Here is a 13,180-nt window from a genome sequence, read left to right on the forward strand (position 1 = left end):
TATTATAGGATTACCTTTTAATTATAGGCCAGTGTTTCTCAACTCCAGTCGTCAAGGTGCCCCAACAGGTCATGTTTTTTCAGGAAAAGACGCGGACCCGACGCCATACTTAACATGGCATACGTCGGACTAGCGTAAGGTTACCCCTCATATAGCAGGGGTAACCTTACGCAAACGACGGTTACGCGACGCAATTTCGTTCGGGAATCGGCGTATCGGGCTCATTTGCATAAACAAATGAGACCTGAAAGTAAACGCCGCCTAGCGGCCGGCGGCGAATTACATTTAAGATCCGACCGTGTAAGTGACTTATACCTGTCGGATCTACAGTGTATCTATGCGGAATCACTCGCATAGATACGCGGGTCAAAAAACAGAGATACGACGGAGTTTCCTGAGATACTCCGTCGCAACTCTTTTGAGAATATGGCCCAGAGACATGAAGAGGACCAGCATCTCTGCAGTGAATTTCTCCAGAATCCAGATGCAACATCCCTAATTACAGGTACATTACTGGTTGGGGGGGCATTAAAAACATGTGGTTGTGCCATGTTTGTGATGCTCCTCTTTTAAGCTGCAAAGGTAGTGGACAGGGGTTACACCTGCTGTAGGCCAGGTACGATGGTTTGCAAAAATGTTCCCTCTTTCGCTTTTGCCCGCCGAACATGACTTATTTAACTGAATAGAGCCCGCCAAATGTAAAAGATTATTTTTGGAAAGCATCATGCCTGGCCTGCAGCAAGTGCGTAAACCCCTGTCTGTGATGCGCCCCATTAAACTGTAAAGGCAACAAATATGGCACACCTACACGTTTTTACTGCCCCCAACCAGTAATGTAAATGAGGCCTAAAAAGCAAAATGGGCTCAATCAAGAAAAGTCCGGCTGCAGTATATGGTATTTCCTAGATGACTATAGTTAAGCCAAGTTCACTCCTGGAAGTAAACCAATGATTTTTATATTTTTCTTGTATAATCTTGATTAGTAAAATACATTTCTGTTTTTTTTCTTGCTCTTTGGTCTTGGCAAAGTGGGAGCCTAAGATAAACAGGCGAAATGGTGAGTGTCGGCTCACTGAGCGTAAATAACTGGAAATGTCCGATAGCTGGGCGGACACAGGACCTGCTACTGAGTCTGCAGTTTGTAGAGTTTATCTTACAATCCAGAGCAGGGCAGGATGTGGTGTCTCTCTACAAAAATATCCACGTCTTTAACTCAAAGCGGAAATGGATCATTTTTCAATCGCTTCGCTGCAGTTTGATTGTTCACATTTTTTTTTGCTCTGCAAAAGGCATTTATTTTTTTAAACTGAATTTGTAATATATCCTGCTGTGGTAGATTTTATAAATTGGATGTTATGTTTGTCAGCAAAGGAGGAAGAAGTGTCTTCTCTATAAATCAGATGGTTTTCTAATCCGTTTTATCTTTATGTGGTCACTGTATTCATTTTTATCTATTGAGCCTCTGAGGACAGCACCACAAATTGCTTCCTTGTTTCTACAATGAGTATTATCAGTATAGGCTTGGCAGTGAGTAACATCACAAGTGCTTCCTCTTAAGGGCCCTTTCTCACGGGGCGGATCAGTAATGACCCGCCTCCGTGTGTCCGTAAGCTCTGCGGGGTTCGCTCCGTATATCCCTGCTGAGCCAGCGGCTGACAGGGCGGTCCCCGCACACTGTGCAGGGACCGCCCTGTCTTTTCTCCGCTCTCCCCTATGGGGGGATCGGACGAACATGGACCGTGTGTCTGTGTTCATCCGATCCGCAGACGGAAGAAAAAATAGGGTTTTCTTCTGTCTGCAAAATTTGATCTTTGCGGAGGCGGGTGATTACGGGTGTCAGCGGATGTTTATCCGCTGACACCCGCAATCACATAGGGACCAATGTATGGCCCTTTTTCATCCGCAAACGGATGGATGAAAAAGCGGACATACGGTCCGCACGTCTGAAAGGGCACCTTACTGCCAAAAGTCAGGGATGTTATGCAGGTCAGTACCTGTCTAATAGGGTCATGTTTTCAGGCTTTCCGTTATTTTGCACAGGTGATTTGATCAGTTTCACTGCCCTGTAATTACCACAGCTGTTTCATCTGAGGGAAATCCCGAAAACATGACCTGTTGGGGCGCCTTGAAGACTGGGGTTGAGAAACACTGTAATAGGGAGAGTGGAAAGTGCCCATGTGCTGCCACTCGTTGCTTTACGAATACATACAGTTGTGCTCATATGTTTACATACCCTGTCAGAATTGATTATTTCTTGGCCATTTTTTGGAGAATATAAATGATAACACAAACTTTTCTTTCACTCATGGTTAGTGTTTGGCTGAAGCCATTTATTATCAATCAACTGTGTTTACTCGTTTTAAATCATAATGGCAACAGAAATTACCCAAATGACTCTGAACAAAAGTTTACATACCCTGGTGATTTACACAAGTTGACACACAGGGATTTGAATGGCTATTAAAGGTGACTATCCTCACCTGTGATCTGTTTGCTTGTAATTAGTGTGTGTGTCTAAAAGGTCAGTGAGTTTCTGGACTCCTGACAGACCCTTGCATCTTTCATTCAGTGCTGCACTGACGTTTCTGGATTCTGAGTCATGGGGGAAAGAAAAACAATTGTTGGAGGATCTGTGGGAACAGGTAGTTAAACTGTATAACATGGGAAAAGGATATAACAAAAATATCTAAGAAGAATGCCAATCAGCAGTGTTCAAACTCTAATCAAGAAGTGGAAAATTGAGGGTTCTGTTGAAACCAAATCACGGTCAGGTAGACCAACTAAGATTTCAGCCACAACTGCCAGGAAAATTGTTCGGGATGCAAAGAGAAACCCACAAATAACTTCAGGTGAAATACAGGACTCCCTGAAAACATGTGGTTTGGCTGTTTCAAGATGTACAATAAGGAGGCACTTGAAGAAAGATGGGCTGTGTGGTCGAGTCATCAGAAGAAAGCCATTACTACACAAATGCCACTAAGTATCCCGCTTACAATATGCCAAACGGCACAGAAACCAGTCTCAAACCTTTTGGCACAAAGTCATTTGGAGTGATGAGACCAAAATTTTGCTTTTTGACCACAACCATAAACACTACATTTGGAGAAGAGTCAACAAGGCCCATGATGAAAGGTACACCATTCCTACTGTGAAACACGGAGGTGGATTGCTGATGTTTTGGGGATGTGTAAGCTACAAAGGCACGTGCAATTTGGTCAAAATTGATGGCAAGATGAATGCAGTATGTCATCAAAAATACTGGAGGAACATTTGCATTCATCAGCCAGGAAGCTGTGCCTGGGATGTACTTGGACATTCCAACATGACAACGATCCAAAACGCAAGGCCAAATCGACCTGAAGGTTCTGGAGTGGCCATCTCAGTCTCCAGACTTCAGTATCATTGAGCCACTCTGGGGAGATCTCAAAGGTGCAGTTCATACAAGACAGCCCAAGAATATACAGAAACTTGAGGCTTTTTACCAAGAAGAATGGACGGCTTTACCATCTGAGAAGATAAAGAGCCTCGTCCACAAATACCACAAAATACAAAAAGCTGTTATTGATGTTAAAGGGGGCAATATACAGTGGCCCAGATTCAAGAGGCTATTGCGCCCGCGCAACCATAGGTTGCGCGGCGCAATAGCTGTTTTGCTTCCGCGTAGCGAATGCCCCTGATTCAGGAACATCGCTACGCGGACTGCAGCCTAGGATATGACAGGCATAAGCCTCCTTATGCCTTCATATCTCAGGCTGCATTCTTGCGTTGTCCGCTAGGGGGCGCGGCCATTGTGATCGGCGTATAGTATGCAAATTGCATACTACCACCGATTCACAAAAGTTGCGCGGGCCCTGCGCACGCAAGGTACGGAGTTTCCGTACGGCGACTTTAGCGCAAGGTTGCTCCTGCTAATAGCAGGGGCAGCCAATGCTAAAGTATAGCCGCCCTTCCCGCTCGTGAAATTTAAATTTCACGTCGTTTACGTAAGTGATTCGTGAATGGCGCTGGACGCCATTCACGTTCACTTAGAAGCAAATGACGTCCTTGCAACGTCATTTGCCGCAATGCACGTCGGGAAAGTTTCCCGACGGAACATGCGCTGTTCGCTCGGCGCGGGAGCGCGCCTAATTTAAATGATTCCCGCCCCCGGCGGGATCATTTACATTAGACGCCCTTACGCCGGGCTAATTAGCATAGCGCTCGCGCAATTTACGGAGCTACTGCTCCGTGAATCGTGGGCAAATCAAAATATTTGCGTGGGCGCAGAGCAAAAATCGTTGCCCTTTGCCCACGCAAATATTGCGCGGATCTACCTGAATCTGGCCCAGTATTAAGAACTGGGGTATGTAAACTTTTGATCGGGGTCATTTGGGTAGTTTCTGTTGTCGTCATGATTTAAAAAGTAAACACCATTGATTTGATAAATGGCTTCAGCCAAACGCTAACCACAAGTGGAAGAAAAGGTTTTGTTGTTCATATTCTCTGATAAATGGCCAAGAAATCATAAATTCTGCCAGGGTATGTAAACTTATGAGCACAACTGTATAGGGGCCAAAGTAATGTATGAAAGAACATTTCTTGTTGACCATGTCAACCCTTCAGAATCCTTGTTTCATGGTCTACCCTGCTTTAAGTGAAGCTGCTTGGTTGCTAGTATTTGCAACATTAAAACTTGTTGTAGTTATTTATATGTCACATTAAAGCGGAGGTTCACCCTAAAAACATTTTTCTAACATTATGTACAGTATACTGTTTGTTTTTTGTTTTTTTTGCTGTCTTATAGCTATTTTCCACCCGGCTTCCGGGTGCTCACTCGCGCGGGAGTAGGCGTTCCTATGATGAGGCGTAGTGTCATGTGGGACTTCGCCCAGATGATTGAAGTCTTGACAAAACCTTCCCCCGGCGGATAAGGCGCGTCACGAGTTTCCAAAAGAAGCTAAACTGCGAGTCGGTTCTATACGGCGCCTGCGCAGTCAGCTCTACGCGGCTCCTAGTCGGTGCGCAGGCGCTGTATAGAGCCGACTCGCAGTTCGGCTTCTTTCGGAAACTCGTGATGCGCCTTATCCGCCGGGGGGGGAAGGTTTTGTCAAGACGTCAATCATCTGGGCCAAGTCACACACTGAACACATTTTGGCCGATCCAACTGGAATTAATCAAAATTTGACCTGTGTTTTGGACAGCTTAAAGTAGTAGTAAACCCTCCGTGTTATAAAATAAGTTCCAATCATTGGCATATTATACATCGTTTCATTGGTTCAGGTTGGGCCATTTTAACTATATGACATACCTGGTCGATACTACATTCAGTGATATCCATTTGCTTCCAGGTTCCCTGCTGAGCGGCCAGCCTGATGCATTGTGCCACCCAGCACGGGCGCCATTTTAAGAATGATAGTAATTTTCAGAATGATTGCAAAGCGTTCTGATATGATGAGAGCTTGATGTCGCCACACTACCACCTCACCTCATTCAGTCATAGAATGTTTTTTATTCATGCAAAGCATTCTCTGAATGGCGCCCCTACCGAGTGTGCAACCTCCTGTGTTCGGAATACATCAGGCCGGCTGCACAGCTCAGAACCTGGAAACGAGGAGATCACTGAAGGTAGTGGTGTCTACATCGGTGATTTTCAGTGGCATCGACCAGGTATGCCATATACTTGGTTACATTGGTCTAAACTTGATGCTGGTGTCATGACATATTGTTTATAATGTTGAGGGAAACTTTTCCAAATTGGACCAGTTGTATATGGCAGGCAATCTGCTTCTGGCTTTTTATTTTCAAAGCTTAACTGAACAAGCTAAAGATGACTTTGGATTGGTTGCCACGCACATCTGCCACAGATTCCGTCCGTTGAGCACAGGAAATCGTTGGCACTGAAAAGTGTCGTCATTTGTTTTAGAAGAGGTAGAAGGATGGAGAAGCAGGGGAGTGCCATCCTAGGCTACAGGGCTGTGCATTTCTATTGATGCACACAGTGTAGGGAGATGCAACTCTAGTCCCTGCTGCATGCAAGGGTGGCTGCATGGGATGCTGCAAGAGAAAGGAGCCACCCTGAAACGGGAAATGATTTGCTTTTCTTTATTCATGTAAAACCTTTGCCAAAAAAGGAAAAAATATGTTTGTTGTAACTGCTTGTGTACCTTCAGTGTTAGCAGGAGTTTGGCTTCAATTTGTTAGTGTATCTATATCTGCTAGTACATCCAACGCTCCAATTTCCCCAGACTGACAATGCTGATATCTAAAGGTGCCCCTGTTCTCCTTCATCCAGAGTGGGGGGCACTCTAATACACGAGGTGTGTTTACTGGCAAGATCACCAGGTGGAAATAGAAGGGAAAAAAATTAATTAATGTAATAATCAAATGATTTGTAAGCTGCAATATATTACACTTTTGGTTTTAATAATGCTTTAAACTAGAACAAAGGTAAGGATTAAAATGGAAACAAGTTGTAAACTCATTTAGTGAATAAATCCTTTTTTGAACGTGCTTAAATAAAACGGAGTTTAATATCACTAAGTTTGCTTGCTATGCCGCTTCACAAGGGTCACTTGCATAAAATAATCTATCAAATAATCTATCAAATATAAAAGTTCACATTTTCTTGCTTTCTTTGAGTCGTCTTTCCTAATGCAATTCTCTTTTTTTTTTTCTAGTCACAAACCATGAACTATGTTGGGCAACTGGCCGGGCACGTCCTGGTTACTGTGAGGGAACTGTATAAAGGAATCAACCAGGCTACCCTTTCAGGCTGCATCGATGTGATTGTGGTCCAGCAGCAAGATGGCACTTTCCTGTGCTCACCTTTCCATGTCCGCTTTGGGAAGTTGGGAGTTCTTCGGTCCAAGGAAAAAGTGGTAAGTCAGTTCTGCATCGTACAGTCAGTTGAGAAGGCTTTTCACAGAACATTGCATGGCTAGTAGAGCGGATCGCCTGGAGCTTTCCGGTTATTTTATTCTTTCAGCTTTGCTGAGTTGAATGGCAGCACAGCTGGGGCGGCATATTCACATTTGCTTGCCCCATACTTGAAAAATACAACATCGTGTACATGTACGTGATCCGCCGTGGCAGGGCTGCCCTGCAGTATAAGGGCACTTTCACACTGGGGCAAGGGTCCATCTGCGGTAAAATGCCACCATTTTTAGCGACGCTTTATTGTTGTTTTAGCAGCCGCTAGTGGGTGCTTTTAACCCCTGCTAGCAGCTGAAAAAGGGTTAAAAGTCCCTGCAAAGCGCCGCTGCTGAAGCGCTTTGCTGGTGAATCGGCAGCGCTGGCCATTGATTTCAATGGCACGGGCATATCCCACAACACCCCAAGGAAGCTGCTTGCAGGACTTTTTTATTTTTTCCAGCCTGCAAGCGCACCACTCCAGTGTGAAAGCACTCAGGCTTTCACACTGGGGTGGCAGGGGAGGTGTTTTTCAGGCGTTTTTTTTTTTTTTAGCCTTTTAGCGCCTGAAAAACACAGTGTGAAAGTAGCCTAAGTGTGGAGGGTGGTCCTGAAGTGGATATATTGGAGCATTGTTACAGCATGTTGACACGCTTTACGTTAAAGAAGCCCATTCATTTTGCCACCTCATCCAGCTTTTTTTCACAAATGAACAGATTTCTCCATCCACACAAATGTAGATAAGGAATGCCCCCTGATGGGACGTTGTATTCTTACAGCTCAACCTGCCACTGTCAGAAAACGCTGATCTACAGCCAAATTTCGATCTGTGTATGGCTAGCTTTAGAGTGGCATTCTAATCACCATTGCCTTGTCGGCATTCTTCCCTCTGACCGCCAGGGGCATTGTCCCAATAGCTCCTGGTGGACTAATCTTACTGGTGATTCCTGAAAAATATTTTAACCACTTAAGCCCTGGACCAATATGCTGCTAAATGCCCAAAGGCGTTTTTACAATTCGGCACTGCGTCGCTTTAACAGACAATTGCGCGCTCGTGCGACGTGGCTCCCAAACAAAATTGGCGTCCTTTTTTTCCCACAAATAGAGCTTTCTTTTGGTGGTATTTGATCACCTCTGCGGTTTTTATTTTTTGCGTTATAAACAAAAATAGAGCGACAATTTTGAAAAAAATTCAATATTTTTTACTTTTTGCTGTAATACATATACATATCCCCCAAAAACATATATCATTTTTTTTCCCCTCAGTTTAGTCTGATACGTATTCTTCTACATATTTTTGGTAAAAAAAATCGCAATAAGCGTTTATCGATTGGTTTGCGCAAAATTTATAGCGTTTACAAAAACCTACGTTACTTACCGATAACGTTATTTCTATGAACCTTCCAGGACGGCACACGAGAGAGATGATGGCTCCTCCCCACAGGAAACACAATCACTTAACAATTTAAAAGTCCCCACCCTTCCCCTTGATCCCCAGTATGTAATAAAGTAATCCTGAACTGGTTCACAAGGGACCTTGTTCCGTATAGGTACTTGCCACCTAGCGTTTAGCTTATCTTTTCCCTCCACATAGGGCGGGAAGTAGGCCTGCCGTCCTGGAAGGTTCATAGAAATAACGTTATCGGTAAGTAACGTAGGTTTTCTCTTATCACCTTCCAGGACGGCACACGAGAGGATAATCAAGGAACCAAAAAGGCCTACTTTAGGGTGGGACCCTTGCCTGCAAGGTCTTCTGCTAGGTGTCAGAATCTGATTTTATTTCACCACCTCCACTCCCTAGTGTGTGATGAAGGTATCCTAGCTGGATCATGTAAATGACCTGCAGGTCTGCTCCACCTATGCCCTTGTCTCCTCTCTGGATGCAAGGTCTAGGTGGCACGTGCTCTTAAAGAAAAAACATTCTGAGAGCCTGAGTATTTTTTAGGATAGAAAGGTTGGCTGTGCCAATATTCTAGACATCGTGGTCGATAATGTCTGCCACTGCTGCATAGGACCATCTAGACATTTGTTCTGTGAAACAAGGACCTACTTTGATCAACCAAGACAAAACATCTGGTTTTAAGCCACTAGTCTGTTCAGGAGAATGGTTTAGAAAGGAAAAAAAGGTCTCCTGATGGGCAATCCTTGTGGGTCCCCCTTTTTGTTTGCCATAGTCATGGTGAAACAAGGAATAACCCCGCTCAAGGATACTAGGTTTAAGGGAAGTTTATTCCCTTGATTCAAATGGCTGGACAGGTATGTGACTAAACAAGGCGTTTGGTGTGCTCCTGCACTCCCTTCAGTCCACCTGTCCACCTCCATTTATTGGAATGCATGCGACTTCATAGTGAGGACACTTATTGGTCAGTGTCAGGACCACAGGATGCCTTGGCGTGGCTCATTCATGCGCCCGCCAATACGCGTGGACAAAATTCTGTCTCCAACGCACACTGCTAGACCGGTCAAAACGGCTGCACTGCAAGGCGTTTGGCAAGTAGGTCTCATCCTGGTCATTCCCCACTTCTGGGTTTCTTCCCATCTGAATGCTGACATGTCGGCTGTGAAATTGTTCTATATACCCCAGGCTCCTTATAACTCTGCGAGTCAATATATTAAACTGCGCAGAAAAAGAGCCTGTTACTAAATTGCGAGTAACCACTGCATTAATTGGTATATAACAGAAAAGAAACAAAAGTGTCGGGGAAAGAAAAAAACTTTTCACCGCACCCTGCGTATAACACGCAGACACCTTTTACCCTATATTCTCAGGGTAAACCCATGAGTGCCACACGCCAACAGAATACAGTATTCTGTAAATATCCAGTGTTCGAGGTCATGATTCACTCCAAGCACCTATGGAGTGTCAAGTTAAACAGATCCCTACCATAAAGGGACAAATGCTATAGTAGGAGTAAAAGACGAATATTGGTTATTCACATCCAGTTCGTCCAAGGGGGTGACATGAAGAACATATACCGAGCCATAAACCTATCGGATCGGGAGAAACAGTCAGAATATTCTGATGCTGAATTTTTAAGCAAACAGCTCCTAAAAGCGTTACCACTTTCCTACTAAGAAAAAAACCTGATAGGTGATTTTATGACCTCCTTCCAGTGTCCTATAACCCTACTGGGTCCAAGGTCCAGGGAATTCTGGCATGCCTAGAAGTAAAGGCCTGCAATCAGAAATCTTGTTCCTTCCATGTACATGGAAAATGAGGTCTGAAATAAAGTGACCAAAACATCTCTGAAATACAGGTCATAAATCTTGTATTTCCGAAGGGTAGCAAGCTCAGACTTAACATGGAACACAAAGCAGGAAGACACCCCCAGCTTTCACTGCTGTGTTTTCTGATATACAGATAACTGTAGGATAGAGAAGACACAAACCAACCAAGGGATGTTGTGTAATTCTAATATGCAATAAGATACCATATAACCTCAGCCCAGAGAAAGGACAGAAGCTCCAAGTGTGAGTTTCTGATGCTTAATAGGTTATAAGGTCCTGCATCCAACAGAGAGGCCACTAGCCAATATGGTGTTTTTCTGAGTAATTAAACGCGGAGGGCACAGACACCTTCTACTGCTGTGTTTTATCTATTTGCAGCGATCCCAGGTAATAGAGTCCAGACGGGATGACAAGAACAACTTTAGTGTTGTCTATTCCTGACTCTGACCACAGTACGGTCCTCTAAATCAACAGAAAATAACACTAGCACCTATAGTATATTTCTGATGATCATGAATTGCAGCTGCATGCAGACAACAAAGAAGGACAAATGCGGCCTCAACCGTGTATGGCTGGTGCTATACTACCTGCAGTCATAACTAGCAGAGAGCGGTATTAATACATTACAGATAAACAACAGGGTATAGGACAACAAATGTTACAGACAGTAAGATTGTATATTCCTGATTACCGTCACTACACAGTCATATACCCGATAGAAAAAACGCTACTAGCAAAAATCCAATGCTGTGCGTTTCTGGATAGTAATGTTAAACCGTCATTGAACCCACCATACAAAGTTGTGCATGATTTTGATTAGAAAAAAAAAACTTGGACAGTTATATGACCAACAGAATGTTGCCGACAACTCAGTGTGTTACTAAATGCAACCTTGCCGGGTCTTCTAATCAACCGAGATGTCACTAGCAAAAGGAAACCTTGAAGCAGTGCATATCTGAATACATAAATATCATAACCAATAATACAATGTTATGCGTTTTTTGTTTAGCAAAAATTGTACAGTCATATAATCAGCAGAAAAGTCGCTATCAGTAACTCAACGTCATGCGTTTCTGATAAGCAATAGTGTACAGACATGTAACCTCCAGAAATATTTACCAACAGTAAATCAATATGGTATGTATCTGAATAACAATATAACAGAGGTGTCACCGACAATTCAATGTCATACTTTTCTGATGAGCAATAGTATACAGTCCTGTATACGACAGAAATGTCCCCCACAGTAATTCAATGTGGTGCGTTTCTGAATAACAATAGTGTGCCGTTATATAATAGATGTGTCACCGACAAATCAATGTCACACTTTTCTGATGAGCAATAGTATACAGTCCTGTATCCGACAGAAATTTCACCCACAGTAATTCAATGTGGTGCGTTTCTGAATAACAATAGTGTGCCGTTATATAATAGATGTGTCACCGACAAATCAATGTCATACTTTTTTGATGAGCAATAGTATACAGTCATGTATCCGACTGTGCTGATATGTAATAGAGGCATCACCCACCATTCAGTGTTAAGCGTTTGACTAGGAACAGCGTACCGTTACCTAATCAATTTTTGGTGAATCATAGGATATTTATCTATATACTGTATATATATGTATATCAAAATGACACAAGATAAAAGACTCCCCATGTTGTGTATTTCTGATGTGCGGACAGCCAACGACCTATCCTAGGCATAACCTGAATCTCAGATACTGATCCTTCCTCCCAGTGGAGGAGCCTGGTAGTTCCAAATAATGGAAATCTGAGGTGTTTAAATATACCACAGTAGTGGTAGCTGCTAACCTACTATTGCCTAGATCTGAGTAGATGTAGCTGGTCCACACACAGGTGGGAGCGAGTCCTAGTCTCTACGGTCTTAACGAGCACAGACTCAGAAATCAATTAGGTATCTCGTGAAGAGATGACCATAACTTTTAGGCTGGAGGCAATCAGACACCTGTATGGCTGCTTCACTGGTTTGTTGCCTGAGCCACAAGAGATTCAGATTAACCCTTACATACTGATAAGTATAACAGCATTGTAAGGAGAAAGTGATAGGTTGGAACCTGGGAAGATGTTGTAGACAATAAGCAACCCCCACAGGGGTAATATATATATATATATATATATATATATATATATATATATATATATATATATATATATATATATATATATATATATATATATATATATATATATATAAGCTGCCCCCCTTGTCGGGCCTATCCTAAGAGTTTAGGAGGTACGTTTTTTGGGGGCTAAAAAAAAACATCTAACAACACCATTATGAGCTATATGTCAGATTCATGGTAGCTGGCCCTAATCCTTCAGGGATCCCTATAATCTCCTCAGAGGCCTGTATTGCCCACAGGAGTCCATCCAGACCCTCTAGGGTGAAGGGGCGTCCTGTTCAGCTTTGCTTTTCATATCCTCCCTGTCCTTTGCTTCCTCTACCCGGACTAAAGGGAATGAATGGAAGCGGGGGAAGGGCACTAGATACTATTCAGGTGAGGCCTTCCTGGGAGGATATGTTTTCTCTAGGGATAAGCTCCTCTTATGTCAGACCTTAGGTTACTGACTGCCTGGCAGTTTCACGGAAAGTTTTAACCGTTGCCGGTCTTTCCATCTGTATAGATGAGAGATACCCCATTATTGCAGGAGTCCCTTTCTCTGCTAGGTTATCCATGCATTCTTAGCAAAAAAGGATTTTGAGTGGGAGTTTATCTTATGACCCACATATTTATTTTTAGAGGAGCTATACCTTGTAGCGGCAGGAGACCATTTATTTGGGATCTCCTGGGATCCGCTGGGGGGTTTCTGCCAGACAAGAGATATACATATATGCATAATATTACTTTGTCCTCCCCCAGGACTGCAGGTTTGTACTGGGGAGGGGAAAGGGTAAGGTGAGAAAACCAGTCCTGCCTGGCTGGCTCCAGGATCCCAGACCCCTGAAATCCAGGAGCTCTCACTCCCTTCCCTCCTCCTTTTCCAAGGGGGATTTGTACTCACTGCACCCCGACCTGGATCTGCTTGCAGTCACATAT

General features: G+C 43.6%; 1 protein-coding gene across 3 annotated transcripts in view; it reads left to right on the top strand.

Moving 5' to 3' along the window:
• Positions 1–13,180, top strand: part of LPIN2 (lipin 2) — a 160,967-nt gene that overhangs the window by 50,411 nt on the left and 97,376 nt on the right. For all 3 annotated transcript variants that reach the window (XM_040354028.1, XM_040354027.1, XM_040354029.1), the window contains exon 2: positions 6,657–6,857. In XM_040354028.1, the coding sequence (XP_040209962.1) occupies positions 6,666–6,857 (192 nt within the window). In that variant the 5' untranslated portion in view covers positions 6,657–6,665. The remainder of the gene's footprint in view (positions 1–6,656; positions 6,858–13,180) is intronic.

This window comes from Rana temporaria, chromosome 5, assembly GCF_905171775.1.
Source record: "Rana temporaria chromosome 5, aRanTem1.1, whole genome shotgun sequence".
NCBI classification, from domain to species: Eukaryota; Metazoa; Chordata; class Amphibia; order Anura; family Ranidae; genus Rana; species Rana temporaria.